The 25,424-nt window shown below is 45.5% G+C and overlaps 1 protein-coding gene across 11 annotated transcripts in view; it reads left to right on the top strand.

Annotated features, from left to right (window-relative positions):
- The window catches only part of NOS1 (nitric oxide synthase 1), a 230,922-nt gene that overhangs the window by 125,379 nt on the left and 80,119 nt on the right, over positions 1-25,424 (top strand). For all 11 annotated transcript variants that reach the window (XM_035257768.3, XM_078337402.1, XM_035257765.3 and 8 more), the window contains one exon: positions 3,398-3,524. In XM_035257768.3, the coding sequence (XP_035113659.2) occupies positions 3,398-3,524 (127 nt within the window). The remainder of the gene's footprint in view (positions 1-3,397; positions 3,525-25,424) is intronic.

The following is a 25,424-nucleotide window of genomic DNA, read 5'->3' as shown; positions in this document are numbered from 1 at the left end:
TGGGTGACAGAGCAAGACTCTGTCTCAAAAAATAAAATAAATAAAAAAAGAAAGGCTCTTGGCAGCCCATAAGTCACACCTAGTTTCAAATTCCAGCTGTACTAGGTGTTTATGGTGGGACCTTTGGAAACTTACATAACCTCTCTGGGTTCAGCTTTTTCATCAGTAAAATGGGGGCTTTTAATGTCTGCTGAAATTAAATGAAATAACTTCTGCCCAAGTACCTGGAATGTTATAGAGGCTCCAGATACATTAACCTCCCTTCTCTACTGAATCCTCATGTATGGTCATGTGATGTAGGATCAGGAGTTTCAGAGCTGAAAGGGAACTGAGTGACACTTAGAGCAGCACTCTCAATAGACGATACTTCTGTTTATGATTGTGTAGGTAACCATTGACTTAGGAAATGCCTGTAATCAAGAGCCACTCTGGGTATGTTTTGGTGACATTTTAGCGAAGGTAAAACAGAATGTTCCCTCTTACGAATGCAAACCTCTCCAGGCAGAAAAGCGGAAGTGGCTATGACGTGGGCCACAGGGACTGCGTGAAACACAGCAGGCAGGGGATCTGGGTGGCCCAGAGGAAGCTGTTGGAGGGGCCACTTGGGCTTATGCTCTCAGAGCTTGGACTGTGGCTTCTGGTTCATCCCAGATGACTGTCATTGGGGGCCAGATTGGGGATGGAGGAGTCCCCAAAGCTGGGAACATAGAAAAGAAGGCAAGACAAAGGCCAGTCTTAATGCCCGGGGCCCAAACCAATATGGGCCACAGGGCAAGCTGCACTGCCTAGTTAGGGAACAGACAGAGGCCATTGTCAGAGTCAAATCAGATAGGAGAGCCAAATGGAGAAAGACTGTTGGGAAGCAGGAGGGCAGGACTCAGAGAGTAGAAGAACTCAGAGTAAGACAGGTCTGATGAGGCCATCTGGATGTTAGTGCCAACTCCTATCTCCATCTCAGATGGTGGCCAGCCTGTGGGCCTAGCTGAGATCACCTCATCCTGAACCTGTTAGAGTTCAGGAGCGGGGAGCCAGGAAAATTTAGTGGGTAAGAAGTCAGATTCTGGCCGGGCGTGGTGGCTCATACCTGTAATCCCAGCACTTTGGGAGGCCAGGCAAGAGGATCACTTGAGTCTGGGAGCTTGAGACCAACCTGAGCAACACAGTGAGACTCTGTCTCTACAAAAAATTTAACACATTGCTAGGCATGGTGGTATACACCTGTAGTCCCAGCTATTGGAGAAGCAGAGGTGGGAGGATCGCTCGAGCCTAGGAGGTCAAGGCTGCAGTGAGCTATGATCGTGCCACTGCACTCCAGCCTGGGTGACAGAGTTTAGACTGTCTCCAAAAAAAGTCAGGCTCTAGCATCCAGAACAAGCCTAGGTTTGAATCTGTCATCACTGGCTGTGTGACTTAGGCTAGTAACTTAACCGCTCTGAACTATAGTTTCTTCATGTGAGGATGATTGTGAGGATGATGCTGATGGTCATGAAGATGCTGGTGTGGTCATGATACAGAGGAGGAGGAAGATGATGGTGATGATGGTGATGATGATGGTGCTGATAATGAAGATTAGGACGTGATGAAGTTGATGATGATTATGACGAGGGTGATTATGGTGATGGTGATGGTGATTATGGTGCAGGCTGATGAGGAAAGTTAGATGATGATAATTACAATAATGATGATGGCAACAATGAGAATCATGGTGGCTGTGGTGATGATTTTGGTAGTGGTGGTGATAAAAATGATGGTGAGGCTGGGCACAGTGGCTCACACCTGTCATCCCAACACTTTGAGAGGCCAAGGTGGGCAGATCACAAGGTCAAGGGATCGAGACTATCCTGGCCAACATAGTGAAACCCCATCCCTATTAAAATACAAAAAAAATAGCTGGGCATGGTGTAATCCCAGCTACTTGGGAGACTGAGGCAGGAGAATCGCTTGAACCCAGGAGGGAGAGGTGGCAGTGAGCCGAGATTGCACCACTGCACTCCAGCCTGGCACCTGGCGACAGAGCAAAACTCTGTCTCAAAAAAAAAATAAAACGATGGTGATGGTGATGGTGGTGGTGATGATGATGATAGTGACAGCCCCTCCTTTAGAATGGGTGTGATGAATGGGCTGGAATACTAGGCTTTGCCACTATGTGACCTTGAGCAACTTAGATTCTGTCTGTCTCCCTTACCCCAACCATAAAGTGGTGATTAACAATTATTCCTGGACAGGTTCAGTGGCTCATGCCTATGATCCCAGCACTTTGGGAGCCTGGGGTGGGAGGATCACTTGAGCCAAGGAGTTCGAGACCAGCCTGGGCAACACAGTGAGACCCCGTCTCTACAAAACATAAAAAAGTTAGCCAGACATAATGTTCCACCCTTGTAGTCCCAGCTCCTCAGGAGGCTGAGGAAGGAGGCCCACTTCAGCCCAGGAGATCAAGCCTGCAGCGAGTTGTGATTATGCCACTGTATTCCAGCTAGGATGACAGGACAAGTCAGGGGGGAAAAAAAAAATCTTTCCTGCCTCAAAGGGTTGTCACAAGAGTTAAATTCACTAAAACTCATGGCCAGGCATGGTGGCTTACACCTGTAATCCCAGCACTTTGGGAGGCTGAGGCAGGGGTATCATTTGAGTGAGCCCAGTTAGAGATCAGCCTGGCCAACCAGGCTGATAAGGACATAAGGAGAACCCATATCTAATATAAGTAAAATAATAATTTTTTGAAACCTGATAAGGAGATAAGGAGAACCCATATCTAATATAAGTAAAATAATAATTTTTTAAAACCTACGTGTACAGTGCTTGGCACATAGTAAATGCTTAATAAATGCTATCTCTCCTTATTAATAGTATTTTTTGTTGTTGTCGCTGTGTTCCCTTTAATTTTCTGAATCATTCCGTTTGTCCTGAGCTGCTGTTGTTCAAAGCCAAAAGTCTTGGTCAGGATCCGAGTAACTTATCACCCCAAGCCCACAGGACCTCTCTATCCTTCCTGCCTCCTACCTTTTCCATTCGTAGGCATTTAAGTTGTCCAGGGGTTCGTGGCATGGAGTATTACTAGCAAACAGGCCTGTGTTCCCAGATCCTTGGAATGAAGAAGGGAGAGGGACAAGCAAAATCCTTCTCCTTGCCATCCTGAAATAATGTCCACAGAGATGGGGATGCGCCAGCTGTCAGGGTCACCTTGGATGAGCTCCCTTGATTGACACCCAGAGCTGCTTTCCCACATGTCACTGTGGATCTTTATGAAGCAGCGGTCTGGGTACCTGAAGCTCACTGGCTCATATCGAGTTATGTGAGTGAGCCACTGAGGTTCTGTACAGACTCAGGCTTCCAGATCAAAGCAGCCAGTGGTCTCTCCTGACGACCCCTTCCTCACCTGCCCCACCTTGCCTTTCAGAGATTTGGATGGCAAGTCACACAAACCTCTGTCCCTCGGCGTGGAGAACGACCGAGTCTTCAATGACCTGTGGGGGAAGGGCAATGTGCCTGTCGTCCTCAACAACCCATATTCAGAGAAGGAGCAGGTAAGTCCTTGATGCCAGCCTGGTACCACCCTGCCTTCTCAACCCCTCCCAGGTGAGAAGATGAGGGGAGGGAAGCTAAATCCTAAACTATGTCGTGATGGAAAGCAGCCGCTGTGGCTGGAGAACTTGGGAGGCCGAGGCCAGGAGTGCTTATCCTCGGATGTGGACCTCGACTTTGTTTTTGGGTGGTTTGGTATTGTTGGTGAGCTTGCCGTATTTCACATTTTAATTATGTTTCCACCAGGAAAGGCATTCTTATATTTCCAAATTTAAAAGATGTAAAAGATACATGGTAGCTGGGCACAGTGGCTCGTGCCTGTAATCCTAGCATTTTGGGAAGCCAAGGCAGGAGGATAGCTTGAGGTCCAGAGTTCAAGACCATCCTGGCCAGCATGGCGAAACCCCATCTCTACTAAAAATACAAAAATTAGCCTGGTGTAGTGGCACACACCTGTAATCCCAGCTACTCAGGAGGCTGAGGCAGGAGAATCTCTTGAACTCAGGAGGTGGAGGTTGCAGTGAGCCAAGATCACACCATTGCCCTCCAGCCTAGATGACAGAGCAAGACTCCCTCTCAAAAAAAAAAAAAAAAAACCAGTAACACCACCCCCAGCCTGGGCTACCTAGCAAGACCCTATCTCTATAAAAAAAATTAATTAGTGGAGAGCACAATGGCATATACCTGTAGTTCTAGCTACTCAGGCAACTGAGGCAGGAGGATCACTTGAGGACAGGAATTCAAGCCCGCAGTGAGCTGTGATATAGCACCTCTGCACTTTAGCCTGAGTGACAGAGTGAGACCCTGTCTCTAAAAAAAAAATCGCAATAAATAAACAAAAAAACACATTACGAAAAGCTCTGTTTCTAATTCCAGCCACATAGTTTTCCTCCCAGAGTCAAGCAATATTAACGGTTTTTGTGTATTTTTTAGCCATGTGTTATGCATTGACAGACAAACATATATCATTCTTGACATATTTTTAGACAAATAAGAGCACATTACACATGTTGTTTTATATCTTGCTTTTCGCTTTTTTTTTTTTACTTTAAGTGCATACTATATCTGGCATTATTCCCCATGTGATCCCTCCCCACCCTCTCCACCCCCCACTGTCTCTCCCCGACCCCGTCCCAACTGCCCCCAGTGTGTGATGCTCCTCTCCCTGAGTCCATGTGTTCTCATTGTTCAACACCCACCTATAAGTGAGAACATGCAGAGTTTGGCTTTCTGTTCTTGAGTCAGTTTGCTGAGAATGATGGTTTCCAGATTCATCCAAGTCCCTACAAAGGACATTAACTCATCGTTTTTTATGACTGCATAGTATTCCATGGTGTATATGTACCACATTTTCTTTGTCTAGTTTATCATTGATGGGCATTTGGGTTGGTTCCAGGTCTTTGCTATTGTACACAGTGCTGCAATGAACATACGTGTGCATGTGTCTTTATAGTAAAATGATTTATGGTTCTTTGGGTATATACCCAGTAATGGAATTTCTGGGTCAAATGGAATTTCTATTTCTAGATCCTTGAGAAATTGCCACACTGTCTTCCACAATGCTTGAACTAGTTTATACACCCACCAACTGTATAAGAGTGTTCCTATTTCTCTACATCCTCTCCAGCATCTGTTGTCTCCAGATTTTTGAATGGTTGCCATTCTAACTGGCATGAGATAGTATCTCAATGTGGTTTTGATTTGCATTTCTCTAATGACCAGTGATGATGAGCATTTTTTCATATGTTTGTTGGCCTCATATATGTTTTCTTTTGTAAAGTGTCTATTCATATCCTTCACCCACTTTAGAAGGGGGTTGTTTGTTTTTTTTCTTGTATATCTGTTTTAGTTCTTTGTGGAATCTGGATATTAGCCCTTTGTCAGATGGGTAGATTGCAAAAATTTTTTCCCATTCTGTTGGTTGTTGGTTCACTCTAATGATGGTTTCTTTTGCTGTTTTGATTACTGTAGCTTTGTAGTATAGTTTGAAGTCTGGCAGTGTGATGCCTCCAGCTTTGTTTTTTTATGTATGTTTTTCTTTTGTTTGTTTGTTTGTTTTTGCTTAGGATTGTCTTGGCTATGCGGGCTTTCTTGTGATTCTATATGAAGTGTAAAGTGGTTTTTTCCAGTTCTATATAGAAGGTCATTGGTAGCTTGATGGGGATAGCATTGAATCTATAGATTTCTGTGGGCAGTATGGCCATTTTCACAATATTAATTCTTCCTAGCCATGAGCATGGAATGTTTTTCCATCTGTTTGTGTCCTCTCTTATTTCGTTGAGCAGTGGTTTGTAGTTATCCTTGAAGAGGTCCTTTACCTCTTTTGTTAGTTGTATTCCTAGGTATTTTATTCTCCTTGTAGCAATTGTGAATGGGAGTTCACTCTTGATTTGGCTCTCTGTTTGTCTGTTATTGGTATACAGGAATGCTTGTGATTTCTGCACATTAATTTTGTATCCTGAGTCTTTGCTGAAGTTGCTTATCAGTTTGAGAAGATTTTGGGCTAAAACAATGGGGTCTTCTAGATATACAACCATGTCACCTGTAAATAGAGACAGCTTGACTTCCTCCTTTCCTTCTTTGAATACCCTTTATTTCTTTTTCTTGCCTGATTGCTCTGGCTAGAACTTCCAATACTATATTGAATAGGAGTGGTGAGAGAGGGCATCCTTGTCTAGTGCCTGATTTCAAAGGGAATTCTTCCAGCTTTTGCCCATTCAGTATGATATTGGCTGTAGGTTTGTCATATACAGCTTTTATCATTTTATGATACATTCTGTCAATACCTAGTTTATTGAGAGTTTTTAGCATGAAGGGCTGTTGAATTTTGTTGAAGGCCTTCTCTGCATCTATTGAGATAATCATGTGGTTTTGCCTTTGGTTCTATTTATGTGATGGATTACGTTTATGGATTTGCGTATGTTGAACCAGCCTTACATCCCCAGGGTGAAGCCTATTCGGTTGTGATGGATAAGCTTCTCGATGTGCTGTTGCAATCTGTTTGCCAGTATTTTATTGAAGATTTTTGCGTTGATGTTCATCATGGATATTGGCCTGAAGTTTTCTTTTTTTGTTGAGTCTCTGCCTGGTTTTGCTATCAGGATGATGTTGGTCTCATAAAATCAGTTAGGAAGGATTCCCTCCTTTTGTATTGTTTGATACAGTTTCAGAAGGAATGGAACCAGCTCCTCTTTGTACATCTGGTAGAATTCGGCTGTGAACCTATCTGGACCTGGACATTTTTTGGTTGGTAGACTATTGATTGCTGCCTCTACTTCAGCCCTTTTTATTGTTCTATTCAGGGTTTCAACTTCCTCCTGGTTTAGTCTTGGTAGAGTACAGGTGTCTAGGAATTTATCCATTTCTTCGTGGTTTACTGGTTTGTGTGCATAGAACTGTTTGGAGTAATCTCTGATGGTAGTTTGTGTTTCTGTGGGATCAGTGATGATATCCCTTTATCGTTTTCTATTGCATCTATTTGATTCTTCTCCCTTTTCTTTTTTATTAATTTGGCTAGTGGCCTGTCTATTTTGTTGATCTTTAAAAAAAAACCAGCTCCTGGATTTATTGATTTTTTGAAGGGGTTTTTGGTGTCTCTGTCTCCTTCAATTCTGCTCTGATCTTAGTTATTTCTTGTCTTCTGCTAGCTTTTGAGTTTTTTTGATCTTCCTCCTCTAGGTATTTCCATTTTGATGATAGGGTGTCAATTTTAGATCTTTTCTTGTTTCTTATGTGGGCATTTATTGCTATATAAATTTCCCTCTCAAAACTGCTTTAAAGGTGTCCCAGAGATTCTGGTAAGTTGTGTTGTCATTCTGATTGATTTCAAAGAACATCTTTATTTCTGCCTTTATTTCATTGTTTATCCAGTCGACACTCAGAAGCAAGTTGTTCAGTTTCCAAGTGGTTGTGCGGGTTTGAGTGTGTTTCTTAATCCTGAGTTCTAGTCTGATTGCACTGTGGTCTGATAGACTGTTTGTTAGGATTTCTGTTCTTTCGCATTTGCTGAGGAGTTATTTGCTTCCAATGATGTGGTCAGTTTTAGAGTAAGTGCAATGTGGTGCTGAGAAAAATGTATATTCTGTGGATTTGGGGTGGAGCGTTCTGTATATGTCTATTAGGTCTGCTTGGTCCAGCTCTGCATTCAAGTCCTCGATGTCCTTGTTAATTTTTTGTCTCGTTGATCTGTCTAATATTGAGAGTAGAGTGTTGAAGTCTCCTGCTATTATTGTGTGGGAGTCTAAATTTCATTTTAGGTTGTTAAGAACTTGCTTTATGTATCTGGGTGCTCCTGTGTTGGGTGTGTATATATTTAGGATAGTTTGCTCTTCTTGTTGGATTGATCCTTTGACCATTATGTAGTGTCCTTCTTTCTCTCTTTTGATCTTTGTTGGTTTGAAGTCCATTTTATCAGAGATTAGGATTGCAACCCCTGTTTTTTTTTTTTTTTTTTTTTTTTTGTTCTCCATTTGCTTGGTAAATCTTCTTCCATCCCTTTATTTTGAGTCTATGTGTGTCTTTGCATGTGAGATGGGTTCCTGAATACAGCACACTGATGGGTCTTGACTTTTTATCCAGTTGCCAGTCTGTGTCTTTTGATTGGATTGCTTTGGCCATTTACATTCAATGTTAATATTGTTACATGTGAATTTGATCCTGCCATTTTGTTACTGGCTGGTTTTCTTTCTTGTTGGTTGACTCATTTTCTTCATTTCATTTTTGGTCTTTGCCAATGGGTTTGCTTTTGCAGTGACTGGTATTTGTTCCTTTCCGTGGTTAGTGTTTCTTTCAGGAGCTCTTGTAGGGCAGGTCTGGTGGTGACGAAATCGCTCAGTAATTGCTTGTCCATAAAGGATTTTATTTCTCCTTCACTTATGAAGCTTAGTTTGGCTGGATATCGGATTCTGGGTTGAAAGTTTTCTTTAAGGATGTTGAATATTGGCCTCTACTCTCTTCTGGCTTGTAGGGTTTCTGCCGAGAGATCTGCTGTGAGTCTGATTGGCTTCCCTCTGTGGGTGACCTGACCTTTCTCTCTGGCTGCCCTTAGCATTTTTTCTTTCATTTCAACCCTGGTGAATCTGATAACTATATGCCTTGGGGTTGCTCTACTTGAGGAATATCTTTGTGGAGTTCTCTGTATTTTTTGAATTTGAATGTTGGACTGCCTTGCTAGGCTTGGGAAGTTCTCTTGGATAATATCCTGGAGTGTGTTTTCCAGCTTGGATTCATTCTTCCCATCATTTTCAGGTACACCCTATCAAGTGTAGATTAGGTCTTTTCACATAATCCCATATTTCTTGGAGGCTTTGTTCATTTCTTTTCACTCTTTTTTCTCTTGTCTTGCCTTCTCTTTTTATTTCATTGAGTTGATCTTTAATCTTTTATATCCTTTCTTCTGCTTAGTTGACATGGCTATTAAAACTTATGTTTGCTTCTAGTAGTTCTTGTGTTGTGTTTTTCAACACCATCAAATCGTTTATGTTCTTCTCTAAGGTGGTTATTCTAGTTAGCACTTCGTCCAATCTTTTTTCAAGGTTTTTGGTTTCTTTGCATTGAGTTAGAACATGTTCCTTTAGCTCAGAAAAGTTTGTTATTATCCACCTCCTGAAGGCTGTTTCTGCCAATTTGTTGCACTCCTCGGTCATGTTGTGTTCCTGTGTTGTTGAGGAGTTGTGATCCCTTGAAGGAGAAGAGGTGTTCTGGTCTTTGATGGTTCATCTTTTTTGCGCTGGTTTTTTCCCATCTTTGTGGATTTACCTGGCTGTGGTGTCAGGGAGCTCCTTGATGAGGTCACTTGTCTGCCTGTTGAGGGGCTACTGGGTTTCTAGGAACTCCTTCAGGTTACTAGGGAAGCTTCCTGTGTCTTTTTTGTTTACACTGGGGGTTTAGGCCTGCCTCTTCCACTGACCTGGGGTTGCTGCTGGGTGGTTAAGAATGCAGTCCCATTGCTACATAGGCTTCCTTTGTTTTTTGTTAAAACATGTAGCCCAGTCCCACCCCTCTAATAGTGGGTTGTGCCCTTCCTCCACTGGGCTGGATTATTCAGGTTTCAGCTCAGACTGCGGCACTGGCTGCACAACCGACTAGGGTCAGAGCTTCAGCCCTCTGGGGTTTGTGGGGGAGGGGAGGGACCTGCCCAGGCGCACCTGGCCCTCTCCCCCTTTCAGCTTCCTCTCTCTCCAGTCATGGGGTAGGGGCCTGCCGCTTTTCACTTATTAACATATCTTAGAGATTAATCCCCATTATAGGTAAAGAGGACCTTAGTTCCTTTTTTATAGCCACATAATATTGCACTGTGCGGTCATCCTGTAATTTATTGAATCAGTCCTTTATAATGAGCCATTGTCAATATTGTGCTATTTGGCACAGGGGCAGGCTTGTCAGTAGACTAAATTCCTAAAAGCCAGTCATGGCTGCTTATACCTGTAATCCCAACACTTTGGAAGGCTAAGGCAGGAGGGTCCTTGAGCCCAGGAGTTTGAGACCAGCCTGGGCAACATGGTGAAACCCCATCCCTACAAAAAATACAAAAAAAAAAAACTGGGCATGGTGGCACATGCTTGTAGTCCCAGCTACCCTGGAGACCGAGTGGGGAAAATCATCTGAGCCCAGAAGATCAAGGCTGCCGTCAGCTGCAATTGTATCATTGCAACTCTGCACTCCAGCCCGGGCAACAGAGTGAGGCTGTGTCTCAAAAAAACAAAAAAGAATAAATTCCTAGAAGTGGGATTGTTGGATCAAAAGGCATGTACATTTGTGATTTTGGTGGTACTTGAAACAGTGGTTGTATCAATCTTAGCAGCTAACTAGGAGAGTGACTGTTTCCTCACAGCCTTCCCAGTTCCATCTGTTATCCAACTTTTTAGTCTCTGCCAATCTGTTCAGATGTGTTTTGACAGCTAAGTCAATATCACTTCCAAAGAGTGGCTGGATTTGGCTGGAGATCAGCAGCACCTTTATCTCACCTGTCCAGGAAGTTGACAGGCCAGGCCAGAGCAACATTAGGGAAGCATGTGAATTTCACACCCATCCTCTGCATTGCAATGAAGTTAGGGTGAAGTGACTAGTGGTGGGTCATAGGTGGGGGTGGCTTAGGTAACTCAGCAAGTGATGACCTGCTTCATTTTCCTGATGCTTGGCCTACAGATGGCAGCTTTCACTGCCAGCTCATCTAAACAAGGCCTCAAAACCTCTCTACATAGCTTCAGCGGGGAGCATGAGGCATTCTAGAGCCTTGGTGGCAATCGCTTTCCTTAGCCGCTGATGTCTGGCCAGGAAGATAAGGACATCAGGGATTCTGCAGTAGGTCAGATCCGTGGTCCCACTAGCTGACTGTCCCTCTAGCACTGATATCTGGAAATGTTTGCTGGAAAAGTACAACTGTAGAACTTTTATTATGTTGTCCTCAAAAGTCAATCCCCATTATAGGTAAAGCATTAGGAAACTATTCTCCATTCATGATTAAGTAAACAAATATGGTTGAAAATGCTTTTATATTTTCTTTCTTAATTAAAAACAAAGAGGTATGGCCATCATATGAGCCCTCACAAGACAAAAAGGGATAAAAGGAGGCAGCCTCAGGCCAGATCTAGCCTGCAGATTTGATTTGTTAGGTCTATACCATATTGTCCTGAGATAATTTATAGTTATATTGTAATTGTAAATGTTTCAAATCTTTACATAAATATATCTACAGCTTCTCTTTATACAAATGTATGTAATCTGACCACATTGAGCCTATATTCTTTTTTTGTTTGTTTTTTTTTTTAGACAGTCTTGCTCTGTCCCTCAGGCTGGGGTGCAGTGGCACCATCATAGCTTACTCACTGCAACCTCAATCTCCTAGACTTAAGAGATCATCCTACCTCAGCCTCCTGAGTAACTACTACTACAGGCTGATGTCACCAGACCTGGCTAATTTTTTATATATTTTGTAGAGACAAGGTCTCACTATGTTGCCCAGGGTGGTCTCGAACTCCTAGTTCAAGCAATCCTCCCTTGCTGGCCTCCCAAAGTGCTGGGATTAGAGATGTGAGACACTGTACCCAACCATATTCTTATGGGGCAACAATCTGCATAGACTGAATAGCAGCTACCCGCTCTAGACAGGGTGTGGCTTTCTAGTTGGCCACAAACCTCACCACTCCCTATTGTCTCCCTCATATAACGGCCAGTGTCTGTTGTCATTTATAATAGCATTAGTGCTTTTGATTTCTTATAATAGGAGGAAAGTTAAATCTTTTTTGTATCCATCTCTTTTTTATTATTTATTGTGATACAGAGTCTCTGGTGCTATCTCCACTCACTGCAACCTCCAGCTCCTGGATTCAAGCATTCCTCCCCACTCAGCCTCCCAAGTAACTGGAATTACAGGCATGTGCCACCACATCTGGGTAATTTTTATATTTTTTGGAGATGGGGTTTCACCATGTTGGCCAGGCTGGTCTCAAACTCCTGACCTCAGGTGATCCACCTGCCTCGAACTCCCAAAGAGCTGGGATTACAGGTGTGAGCCACTGTGCCTGGCCCCATGTCTTTTTTCTAAGTGGCAGGTAGAGATGGACCAAGAGGTTCATGGGGTTTTTTTTGTTTGTTTTTTTGTTTTTTGAGGCGGAGTTTCGCTCTTATTACCCAGGCTGGAGTGCAATGGCGCGATCTCAGCTCACTGCAACCTCCGCCTCCTGGGTTCAGGCAATTCTCCTGCCTCAGCCTCCTGAGTAGCTGGGATTACAGGCACGCACCACCGTGCCCAGCTAATTTTTTGTATTTTTAGTAGAGACAGGGTTTCACCATGTTGACCAGGATGGTCTCGATCTCTTGACCTCATGATCCACCCGCCTCGGCCTCCCGAGGTTCATGTTTTAAGAAAGATTGTTTTGGCCAGGCACAGTGGATCACATCTGTAATCCCAGCACTCTGGGAGGCCGAGGCAGGTGGATCATTTAAGCCTAGGAGTTTAAGACCAGCCTGGGCAACATGACAAAACCCTGTCTCTACAGAAAAAGTATAAAATATGAACTGGGTGTGTTGGTGCACACCCGTAGTCCCAGCTTCTTGGGAGGTTGAGGTGGGAGTGTCTACTTGAGCCAGGGAAGTTGAAGCTGCAGTGAGCTGTGATAGTGCCACTGACTCCAGCCTGGGCGGCAGAGCAAGAACCAGTCTCAAAACATAAGAAAGTAATAGTAATAACCTAAGAACATTCTTCATTTCCACACACACACAAAAAGGTCTTTCTTTTTTAATACGCAACTAAGAGCCCTGTTTTGAAGTTACTTAGCCTTCTTTTCTGATTGACCTTACCCAACTACCACCTCTAGGTGTCAGTTTATAATTCCTGGTCTGCAGTAACTCTTGAGATTTTGGTTAGAAGGAAGAAAGAGGGGAGGCCTTGATCCCATGGGAAAGACAGTAAAAGTCAATGCAGAAATCTGAGCAATGGCAGACTCTGGTCATTTCCTTTCACAATGCCCTTCTCAGACAGTGCCAACTGGCGAAACATAACCTTGGACTTCAACCCTGAGGAATGGAGCTCAACATTGAGAACAGGGCCTCAGGGATTGGAAGATCACATAGGCGTTTGCCTAAAACAAAATGGAAAAAGGCATTATAGTAAAAGGAATGCAGGGCTGGGCGCAGAGGCTCACTCCTGTAATCCCAGCACTTTGGGAGACTGAGGCGGGAAGATTTCCTGAGGTCAGGAGTTAGAGACCAGCCTGGCCAACATGGCGAAACTCCGTCTCTACTAAAAATACAAAAATTAGCCAGGGATGGTGGTGGGCGCCTGTGATCCCAGCAACTCAGGAGGCTGAGGTGGGAGAATCACTTGAACCTCAGAGACTGAGGTTGCAGTGAGCCAGGATCACAACCTTACCTTATGTGGAATTGCCTTGCATGGAATTGCCTTGTCTTGCCTTATCTTGCCTGGAGTTGCCTTTCCTGCAGTTGCCTAGCCTGAATTGCCTTGCCTTGCCTTGCCTGGAACCGCCTTGCCTGGATTTGCCTTGTCTTGCCTTGTCTTGTCATTCCTTGCCTTTCCTTGCCTTGTCTCTCCTAGAATTGCCTTGATTGGAATTGCCTTGCCTGGAATTGCCTTGCCTGGATGACAGAGCCTAGGTGACAGAGCGAGACTCTATCTCAAAAAAAAAAAAAGAAAGAAAGAAATGGTTGTGGCTGATAACATTGCTCTTTTTTTCCTGCTACGGATCATTATTAGTTCTCCGAAGTTGTCTTTGGTGCTAACACCTGAGACACATGCTGAGTTTTCACATTATCCTATAGGCTCTTATCATAATAATCATCTTAAGTGAAAAGCTACCCTAGATAAATAATGCGAGGACCTGCTGTTGGACCATTCTCCCTGCACAAACTCAGGACTGGAAGGAGGCCCACCAGCCTTTGCAGGACGTAATGATGAAAGGACAGGAAGATGTATGGAGAACTCGCATTAAGGCCTCTGCTAATATAGAAATTCCATTTGTGTTCGAGAAGGGAAGGACTTTGAGGGTGCTGGAGAAAGGGGGTAAGACTGAATCTTCCAAGGTTAAGTAGGTCTGCCAAGCAGTTTTAGCCTAGAGAGTTCCCGGGAGCATGACTGATAGACCAGCAGGACTTGGGATTGATGTTCCTCTTTGCCCACCATCAAATCCTGAATGTAGGATTTCACCCAAAAAGATTTAAAACCACGGGTCAGGCTGGGCATGGTGGTTCATGCCTGTAATCCCAGCACTTTGGGAGGCTGAGGCAGGCAGATCACCTGAGGTCGGGAGTTCAAGACCAGCGTGGCCAACATGGTGAAATTAGTCTCTACTAAAGATACAAAAATTAGCCAGGCATGAGGGTGCACACCGAGCAGTCTTAGCTACTCGGGAAGCTGAGGCACAAGAATTGCTTGAGCCTGGGAGGCAGAGGTTTCAGTGACCCGAGATTGCACCACTGCACTCCAGCCTAGGCAACAGAGTGAGACTCTGTCTCAAAAATACACACACACACACACACACACACACACACACACACACACACACGGGCCTGCAAAATCATCCTGGCTCTGTTGTCTGGGGTTCAATTTTCCAAATGCCTCTCAGAAATAGAGCTGGCAGGAGACAGAGACCCTAGCACTTGGATATATCTGAATCCCAGCTCCAGCACAAAGGAAGCAGCCCTGTTACCACCTGTTAGATGTCTCCATAGGCACAGCCTTCAGAAGTGCTTCCCAGGCTGAGCAAATTAATAGAAAACACAATGTTCTTCTTTCCATCCTGAAAGACAATCTCCTAACCACGCCTCTACCTCCTCAAAGCCACTGGACATGGAGCTCCTGGAATCAGCTTCTCTCCTTCCAGTTATAACCCACATTTACAGCTTAAGCATCCACAGGGACCTAGTATTGTTAATGACACAAAGAGGAACCCAGCCACTACCTGCAATCCTGAGTCAAGAAGGGATAGGTGGGGTTGAGAAGCAGCTTTGCTTTGGCAACCCAGCAAAGCAACTCCCAAGGACTGGGCAAAACACAATAGACTGCAATTGAAGCAGGACAGATGCAAGTTAGACATGAGGAAGAACTTCCTGACACAGGAGACTATTAGTTCCCAGAGGGAATAGTGAGGTCTGACCCACTGAGAATCCCAGAAGGGATTCTCACCCTCTTCGATGCTCTTATTTGTCTAGATTCAAAGAAAATCAGCCCTAGAGACATCTTCTTTTAAGTTTGTCTCAGAAGGCTGAGGCGTTAGTCTTTATCTAGCAGTCATTTCTCTGGCCAACAGTCTGGGTCACTGTGGGTGAGGCCAGTGAGACTTGAGTCCCTGAGTTCTCTGGGTCACAGAGCACATTGTGTATATAACTTTGTGACCTTCATCTTTACCATCCCTCTGCAAATTGCATCTGGCCTGGGATTGTAGATAGAACAAATCAGTTCATCTGTCACCATTCACTTGCTAACCTGCCATGTGCATCGTTCTGGGGTAGAAGCAAAGCTGAGCAAACACAGACCTCCCTGCCCTTGAGACCTTCACAGATGTGTGTGGTGATAGACTCATAGGTTGTCAGTGCTGAAATAGAGAGGCACGCAACATGCTTTGGAACATAATTACCTCAGCAGGTAGGTACCAGGGAAGGTTACCCCAGGAGGTCACATCTGGTCTGGGTTTTGAAGATTAGGTAGGAGTTTACCTAAAAGAAAATGGAGGCCAGGTACGGTGGGTCACACCTGTAATTCCAGCAGTTTGGGAGGCTGAGGCGAGTAGATCAGCTGAGGTCAGAAGTTTGAGACCAGCCTGACCAACATGGAGAAACCCCATATCTACTAAAAATATAAAATTAGCCAGGTGTGGTGGTGCATTCCTGTAATCCCAGCTACTCCGGAGGCTGAGGCAGGAGAATCGCTTGAACCCAGGAGGTGGAGGTTGTGGTGAGCCACGATTTCACCATTGCACTCCAGCCTGGGCAACAAGATCATAACTCTGTCAAGAAAAAAAGAAAGAGAGAGAGAGAGAGAGAGAGAAAGAGAGAGAGAGAGAGAGAGAGAGAGAGAGAGAGAGAGAGAGAGAGAAAGAGAAAGGAAGGAAGGAAGGAAGGAAGAAAAAGAAAAGAAAGGAAGGGAAGGAAAGGAAGGAAGGAAATGGGAAAAGGCATTATAAGGGAGTGGTTGTGGCTGATATGTTGCTTTTTATTTTTCTTTCTAAGGATCATTATTAGTTCTCTGAGGTTGTCTTTGGTGCTAACACCACCTGAGACACATGTTGAGTTATGACATCATCCTAAAGGCTCTTATCATAATAATCATCTTAAGTGAACAGCTACCCTAGATAAATAATGTGAGGACCTGCTGTTTGATCATTCTCCCCACACAAACTCAAAATTCGAATGAAGCCCTTCTCGGCTTCCCTTCTTATTAAGCATCTGTCTCCCTTGCCTGTCTAGTTTGCTTTCCTAAGAGACGAGGGGTAGAACCATGCCCTGTTTAGGGATGGAACATCTATTTTCAGATACCAATTAAGCATCAATCAAACCCTTAGTGGGTACAAGTGGGGACAGGGCAGGACCTGGGAAAGCGGTGTTTCCATTTGGGGTTCTCTCCTCTTTTCCATCCTTCCCACGGCCCTTACCCCTCCCTTCAGCCTCTGGCCAGTACAGGCGATCAGAGAGGTAGACGACCGTTGTATGGAAATCCTACTCCCCAAGTTCAGCCACCTCAGGATCATGTCATTGTCTCACCCCTGGGGACACAGAGCTTGCTAGCTACTTTCAAAATGTCAAATCTGTTGAGAAAATTTTCCCTATTTCCAGGTAAGTGGCAGCCTTCCCCCAGCTTCTCTAGAAAGCTCTAAATTATGAGAAAGGTGGGGGGACAGGCTTGCAGGCCATTTCTTTCCCAGGCTTTAGGGGATCCAAGGTCGCCAGGATGACACTAACTGGCCAGCTACTGCTGGCCTTGCTGAAAATCAAAAGGGAGTAGCCAGCCCCAGCCGGCCTGAATGAAGGCAAACGAGTAAAATGCTCCGCCTCTCAGTGACAGCCCAGCATGCTCACCGGGAAGTCTTCTAAGTCAGCCCAGATTCATTGCACGGTAATGCTGTCAGGATAAAAATAACAGTAACCTTTGGGAAGCCGAGGTGGGTGGATCACGAGGTCAGGAGATCGAGACCATCCTGGTCAACATGGTGAAACCCCATCTCTACTAAAAATACAAAAAATTAGCTGGGCATGATGGTGCGCGCCTGTAATCCCAGCTACTCAGGAGGCTGAGGCAGGAGAATTGCCTGAACCCAGGAGGCGGAGGTTGCAGTGAGCCGAGATCGCGCCGTTGCACTCCAGCCTGGGTAATGAGCAAAACTCCATCTGAAAAAAATAAAAAAATAAAATAAATAACAGTAACAGTGGCCCAGCGTGGTGGCTCATGCCTGTAATCCCGACACTTTGGGAGGCCAATGGGGGTGGATCACTTGAGATCAGGAGTTCTAGACCAGCCTGGCCAACATGGTGAAACCCCGTCTCTACTAAAAATACAAAAATTAGTCAGGTGCTGTGGCATGTGCTTTTAGTCCCAGCTACTCAGGAGGCTGAAGCAGGAGAATTGCTTGAACCTGGGAGGCGGAGGTTGCATTGAGCTGAGATCACACCAGTGCACTGCAGCCTGGGCATCTAAGTGAGACTCTATCTCAAAAAAATGTAAAAAAAAATAGTAACAGTGATAGCCCTTAGACTCAAGAGCCCAGAGCATTGAGGCCAGGAGTCCAGCACCTAGCTAGTGACCTTGGTCAGATGACTTAATTATTAACAGCAGCTGTGCTGAGCCCCACCTTCCCTAATAGGGGCTAATAGGCTCATCAGTTGTGGGGAGGATGAAATGAGATAACATATGAAATAATGATGTCAGCCTTAACGCGTCCTAATATATTTATTGAGTAATATCAGGCACTATGCTAAGCATGTCTGTGGCCTAATTGAAGCACCCCCCAGTTCAATCCAATGAAATATCATAATTGTCTCCATGTTACAGATGAGGAAACAGAATCGCAGAGGATTCTGTGGCTCAACAAGAAATACATAACCAGTAGTGATGGAGATGGATTAGAACCCAGGCCATGGAACCCTGAGCCCACTCTATAGGGCCTGGCACAGAATAAATGCTCAACACATGTTGGAGACATTTATATTGTTCTTTTCTGGCTAAATAATATATTGCTAATGTGAGGCAGATAGGATGAGAAGCACTGTGCCCATTTTACGGATGAGACCCTGGTGGCCCACAGGTGACCCAGAGCCCGTGACATTGAGTCATGACAAGGCTGCATCTCTTTCCCTTTATGATCACGTCATCATCTTTTTCAGTCAGTGAAATCAGTGGGACAGATATGATGTTTGCCTCCTGGGGGCTGGGCTTTGGAAACCCACATAGAGAAGAGCAGGAAGGCCTTGAGTGGAACAAAGGGAACTTCAAGGGCCTGGATTCCAAGCCCAGCTCTATTGCTTTTTCTTCATTAATTTTGGGATAGCCACATCACCTCTCACAGCCTCTATTTTCTCATCTGAAGAATGGGTTACCAAGAGGGTTCAGTTAACCCCGTGGATGTGCAGTGGCCTAGCCCAGGTAAGGCACAGAATAGGCATTTACTGAATGTTACTCGAAATGAAGGCCAGGTGCGGTGGCTCATGCCTGTAATCCCAGCATTTTGGGAGGCTGAGGCAGGTGGATCGTTTGAGGTCAGGAGTTTGAGACCAGCCTGGCCGACATGGTGAAACCCCATTTCTACTAAAACTACAAAAAATATTAGCCAAGCATGGTGATGCATGCTTTAAATCCCAGCTATTTGGGAGACTGAGGCATGAGGAGGATCACTTGAACGCAGGAGGCCGAGGTTGCAGTGAGCCGAGATTGCACCACTACGCTTCAGCCTTGGTGACAGAGTGAGACTCCATCTCAAAAAAAAAAATGAAAGAAATGAAATTGAATATGATCACTGCCCTGGAGCAGTCACAGCTGAGCCATCCCCTCTTTTCATTTACTATGTACCTCAACTTCTGAAAACTTCCACTTTAAGACAAACTACAGATGCGGATACACACAGCAGTCATCATGTTGTGATATTTGGGGTTTCATAGACTCGTGCACAGATGTTATCCACAGAGACACCTTGACTGGCTTCAACAGAGTCCAGGGGCTCCCTTGAGGCCAACATCTCAGGGTACCTGTTGGTGACTTGCTTCCCTAAGTCTCTCTTGAAGCATTTGAGAAACCTCTTGCAGTTTGAGATTAATTTCCCTCTGCAGGAGGATGCCCCAAATCCCTAGTTCTAAGCTGTGGTCCAACTCATTTCTGCCCCTGCTTCAACCAGGTCACATATCCCTTGCCTTGATCTAGGCACCCAAGTTGGATTCTCCCAAAAGCGTCTTCAGTGCCCCACTTCCTAGGGTCATCCAACGTTCCCAGGGTGCCCTCCAACCAGCAGACCCCTCACCAAGATGCTTTCTAGGAACAAATACTGAACAGAGTCTTTCTCCAACCCAGAGGTGTCTCCCTTCCTTCCACCCAAGCCATCACCTGGTGACTCCCAGGTCTTTAGAGGTTACTGAGCCAAGAGGCCAGCAACAAGGTTTGCTGCCCTGGGTGGCCAGAGCCAGGGTGGAGCCAGGAAGTGGTGCCTGAATTGACTGGTGTTTGGGTTCAGCCCTGCTGGAATTTCCACATATTTTGCTAACTATTTATTTTAAGAGTATATTCAATGCAGTCTGTCCCGACTGTTGTCCGGGTCTGACAATGACATTGTGGTTCAGAATCAGTGACACCACTCTGCATGCTCCTTCATTGCATCGCCCATATTGAAATGCTTTTCCCAAAAAGGGCAAGTTGGGTCAAAGTCATTTTCCTTCCTCTCTGCAAATTGGTATCAGTTGCCAAAGCCAATCCCCACCAAACAGAGGCTCTTAGAGATCAAAAGCCCTGACCTATTTGTTTCCTGGGGTTCCCAGAATTTTCTTAGCTAAAAGGGCCAAAACATAAACAAAACTTGTGCATTTTCAATATTTGCATTTAGCAAGTTAAGGCTTTCAAAACACATACACAGTACAATGCAATATCATAGGGCAGGCCACGAGATAATTATAGGATTGATGTTAAGATTAATTCCTAGTGTATGTATATATTCCGTTATGGTAATGGGACCAAGTTGAATGTTGTCCAGTCACATCTATGATATCACTGCAATTTGGAGAAAGCATAAAAAATTTGGCTTTGATGCCCCTTTGTACTCCAGAGGTCCCCACCATCACCCTGAATCCTTAAATGGGATGAGTCTGACTCCTAAGCACCCCCTTTCTTAATCACCCTTTACAGACTGTTGAATTATGGGGGGCGGGGGCAGAGTAAGCAATGTCAAGTTTCTATGGAGCTATAAGGAACGAATCACTTTAGACACTAAAGGAAATTATATTCCAAAGTACCAAATACACTTGGTTAAGTTCTATATGTAGCAATTTCTTAATTGCACAGATAAATGGGTACCTTCTGGTTTTGTGAGTCTGTGGGCCTGGACCCTGAGCTGCCCTAGGTCATAATCAGGTTACACTTGCTGCCCAGGAGAGGTGGTACCCACAGGTGGGTGCAGTGCCACTCAGGGCTGCAGCAAAGGGCACAGTGTGTGGCATCTGGCCCCTGGTGTGAATGGCCCTCTGCCCAGCTCAGCCCCAGAGTGCTGCCCTCATTTCGAGATAAGCCAAACAGGGCAGGTTGCTTCAGGCCTCTAATAAAGGAGCTGTCACTGGTGCCAACAGCATAAGAAGAAGCAGCAACTTGCTTTGTACAAGTTTAGGCCTTAGCTCCTAGATTACTTTACTAGAGCTGCCATGATGAAACAGCAGCAACTGGGTGGCTTAAACCGCAGAATGTATTGTCTTCCAGTTCCGGAAATTCAAAATCAGGGTTGGCAGTGCCGCTTCCTCCCAAGGGCTGAGAGGGAGAAGCTGACCCAGTCCCCCTCCTTGGCTTGTAGGTGGCTGTCTTCATGTTCACATGTGACCATGTCTTCAAATTTCTCTTTTCTCTAAGGACACCAGCCCTATTGGATCAGGACCCACCCCGAAGACCTCATTTTTAATTTGATTGTCTCTGTAAAGGCCCTAATTCCAAAGAAGGTCACATTCTGAGGCAGTGTGGTTTAGGACATCAATGTATGAATTTGGGGGGTGGGGGAAACACGGTTCAAAATAGAGGGGTCCCCAAACCCCAGGCCACAGACCAGTATTGGCCTGTTAGGAGCTGGGCCGCACAGCAGGAGGTGAGCGGTAGGTTAGCAACTGAAGCTTCATCTGTGTTTACAGCCGCTCCCCATTGCTCATGTTACCGCCTGAGCTCTGCCTCCTGTCACATCAGTGGCAGCATTAGATTCTCCCAGGAGCTCGAACCCTATTGTGAATCGCACATGCGAGGAGGGTTCTAGGTTGCATGCACCTTATGAGACTCTAATGTCTGATGGTCTGTCACTGTCTCCCATCACCCCTAGATGGGATCATCTCATTGCAGAAAACAAGCTCAGGGCTCCCACTGAGTCTACATTCTGGTGAGCTGTATGATGATTTCATTTTATATGATAATAATGGAAATAGTGTGCACAATCAATGTAATGCCCTTGAATCATCCTGAAATTGTCCCCCACCCCCACCAGTCCATGGAAAAATTGTCTTCCACAAAACCAGTACCTGGTGCCAAAAAGGTTGGGGACAGCTGCCATCATAGTTCCTAAGATGCTGTATGTCTTGGAGGTGTCTGCCTCCCTTGGTGTAGCTCTCAGTCTTGGTTTCACCATGAGCCTTGTGACAGTGACAGTCACTACTGGGGAAGGGCAGGTGCTTGGCCTCTATTTCTAGGTGTTCTGAGTTCTTGTGCTGAGGTTCTGTCTTCCTGCCTAAAACATCTCTGTCCATCCACCACCCAGCACACCTGCTTCCTACGTCCTAGCATCTGCTTAAAATCCCACCATCCAGCCAGGCGTGGTGGCTCATGCTTGTAATCCCAGCACTTTGGGAGGCTGAAGCAGGCAGATCACCTGAAGTTGGGAGTTTGAGACCAGCATGACCAACATGCAGAAACCCCGTCTCTACCAAAAATACAAACTTCGCCAGGCATGGTGGCAGATGCCTGTAATCCCCGCTACTCAGAAGGCTGAGGCAGGAGAATTGCTTGAACCCAGGAGATGGAGGTTGCAGTGAGCTAAGATCACACCATTGCACTCCAGCCTGGGCAACAAGAGTGAAACTCCATCTCAAAAAAAACAAAAAAGACCACCATCCTTCCACTTACCCAGACTAAAAGCCCCCAGTCCATGTTGACTTTATCATTTTCCCCTCATGCTCTCCTGCCCAGAGGCTCTCAGTTCCACTTCCAGAGCCCCCAACCTCTAGCTCTCTGCTTCCGGTCCTGCTGCCCCTGCAGCTGCCTTTCCCACCCCATGGCTGCTCCCAGAGCGGCCTCCGTGCACCTTCCTCCTCATGGGTCTCTGCCTTGGCTCTCTCCCTTCTGCAATCCTGGCAATCATGTATTTGCTAAAACCCATCTGCGATAAGATCACTCACTCAGGCAGGCAACTTCAGGGCTCTTTATTCTCTACTAAATCAAAGCCAAAGTCTTTAGCATTTAAGGGACTCTACAGTGTTAAAAATTTTTTAGACCTTGTGTTAGTCTTCTCAGGTTATTATCACTAAGGACCATTGCCTGGGTGGCTTAGACAGCAGAAATCTACTGCTCACAGTTCTGGGGGCCGGAAGTCCGAGATCACAGCATCGGCATGGTCAGGTTCTGGTGAGGACTCTCTTGTCAGCTTGCAGACAGCTGCCTTCTCTCTGTGTCCTCACGTGGCAGACACAGAGAAAAACCTCTCTCTTCCTTTTCATATAAGGCCACCAATCCTATAAGATTAGGGCCTCACCCTTATGACCTTATTTAACCTTCATTATCTCCTGAAAGTTCTATCTTCTGACAAAAATCGCATGGGAGTGGGGGTTGGGGTTAGAGCGTGTATTAGGGTTCTCTAGAGGGACAGAATTAATAGGATAGATGTATATATAAACGGGAGTTTATTAAGGAGTATTAACTCACGTGATCACAAGGTGAGATCCCACAATAAGCCATCTGCAAGCTGAGGAGCAAGCCTGAGTCCCGAAGCTAAAGAACTCGGAGTCCAATGTTCGAGGGCAGGAAGCATCCAGCACGGGACAAAGACGTAGGCTCAGAGGCTAAGCCAGTCTGCTCTTTTTACATTCTTCTGATGCTTTTATTCTGGCTGGGCTGGCAGCTAATTAGATGGTACCCACCTAGGTTGAGGGTGGATCTGCCTTTCCTAGTCCACCGACTCAAATGTTAATGTCCTTTGGCAGCAGCCTCACACACAACCAGGGACAATACTTTGCAACCTTCAATTTAATCAAGTTGACATTAGATATTAACCATCACAGGCTTCAACATAGATTTGGAGGAAGGACAGAATGCAGTCTCACTCAGATCTCAAATGTTTATTGAACATGTACTGCGTGCTGAGCACTGTTCCAGGGACAGAACAAACTGAACAGTGGGTAGGCAGAAAACAAACATTATCTAAATGCCTAGAGAGGTATATGTAAGTCTATATCTATAAGATATGGAAATGTAGATATGCACAAACATGTCCATGTACGCATGCTCATGATGACTGCAGGTAGTAACAAGTGCTACGGGGAAAGCAAAGCATGATAAGGGTGATTGGGGGCAGAGAATGGCGAGGAGGTGACGCTGCTTTAAAGCTGATCACAGCTGACGTGGTGGCTCACACCTGTAATCCCAGCACTTTGGGAGGCTGAGGTGGGCAGATCACCTGAGATCAGGAGTTCAAGACCAGCCTGGCCAACATGGCAAAACTTCATCTCTACTAAAAATATATATATAGAGAGAGAAAGAATAATTAGCCAGGCATGGTGGTACATGCCTGTAATCCCAGCTACTCTGGAGGCTGAGCCAGGAGAATCGCTTGAACCCAGGAGGTGGAGGTTGCAGTGAGCTGAGATTGCACCACTGCACTCCAGCCTGGGCAACAGTGTAAGACTCCACCTCAAAAAAAAAAAAAAATGATCAGGAAAGATCTCTAACATGACAGCATTTGGGCACTCAGTGGTCGGGGTCAGCCACTGGAATCCAACCGTTTAGGAGTCTACAACCTTTCCTCTAAAGGACAAGATAAATATTTTTGGCTTTATGGGCCACATGGCCTTGAACCCCGTCACAACCATTAGCCAGCTCTGACATTGTTGTGTCAAAGCTGCTACATGCTATGTGGACGCAAATGAGCCCCAATGAAACTTTATTTATAAACACAAAATTTGAATATCATATAACTTTCATGTGTTGTAAAATATTCTCCTTCTGATTTTTGTATTCAATAATCCAAAAATGGAAAAAATCCTTCTTAGCTCAGGGACTATACAAAAACAGGCAGTGAGCCACGCAGTCTGCAGGTCTCTGCTTCAGAAGAAGCAGCTGTAAGATGCTTTCCCAGTTGTGGGATGAGAGTCAGTCAATGGCTGCTGAGTCCTAGAATACTAGTCCCCAGAATACAGTAGGTGCTCAATACACACTTGTTGAAGGAAGGAAAGAAGAGAGAAAAGGAGAGAGGGGGAAGGAGTCAGAGCTTCAGCAGTCCTTGGAAGTGGCATTCTCAGCTCCAGAGCCCAGCCTGACATGACCTCACCTCCCTGCCTCCTTTTGAGCCTGGCCGAAGGGCCATTTCCTTTCATTTCTTCAGGGCCTCTGCCAGCTTCCTAGGCAAAGAGGTGTTGACAAGGCTATGAAAATGCTCATGAGCTCATGGCCTCCTTTGCAAACTTAGGAGAGGTGGCCCAGAGGCCACAGAGAGTGAGCCGATGTCTCCTCCCAGCCAAAAGCTTCCGTTGTCCCCACTGCAGACATAAAACCAGAAAAGGATATATGTAACCCCAGCCCAAAGCCCACATGTGCTCTGTGCCCAACGTAATAACTCACAAGTACTGCCGATCTGCATTTTGGCCAGGAGAACCTTGGGTCCCACTCAGAAAAGTCATCTACACGCTGCATGCAGGGACCCTGACTGCTATGTTCATCTCCCAGATTCTCTCCTCCTGAGTCATCTAATATTGCAGCTGGCTAATTAAAACATCAAAGCCCCAAGTACAACAGCCCTGCCAGCAGCCTCCTAATGCCTGGTTTCAAGTGTGTAATCCCACGAAACCCAGGGTGGAGAGCGGTACGACTTGCACTCGGACAGCCAATTACTCGACTCTTAATGACCATCCCTCGCACATCTGGGACCTCCACAGATGACCTCTTTTATTAGTCCTGTTCTCTCGCTCCTCCCACTCCCTGGCAACGAAGACTCAGCTGCTGCCCACAGGCCATAGCCCGC

The sequence above is a fragment of the Callithrix jacchus genome, chromosome 9 (genome assembly GCF_049354715.1).
Source record: "Callithrix jacchus isolate 240 chromosome 9, calJac240_pri, whole genome shotgun sequence".
NCBI lineage: Eukaryota > Metazoa > Chordata > Mammalia > Primates > Cebidae > Callithrix > Callithrix jacchus.
This window is presented reverse-complemented; position numbering and strand designations above follow the sequence as displayed.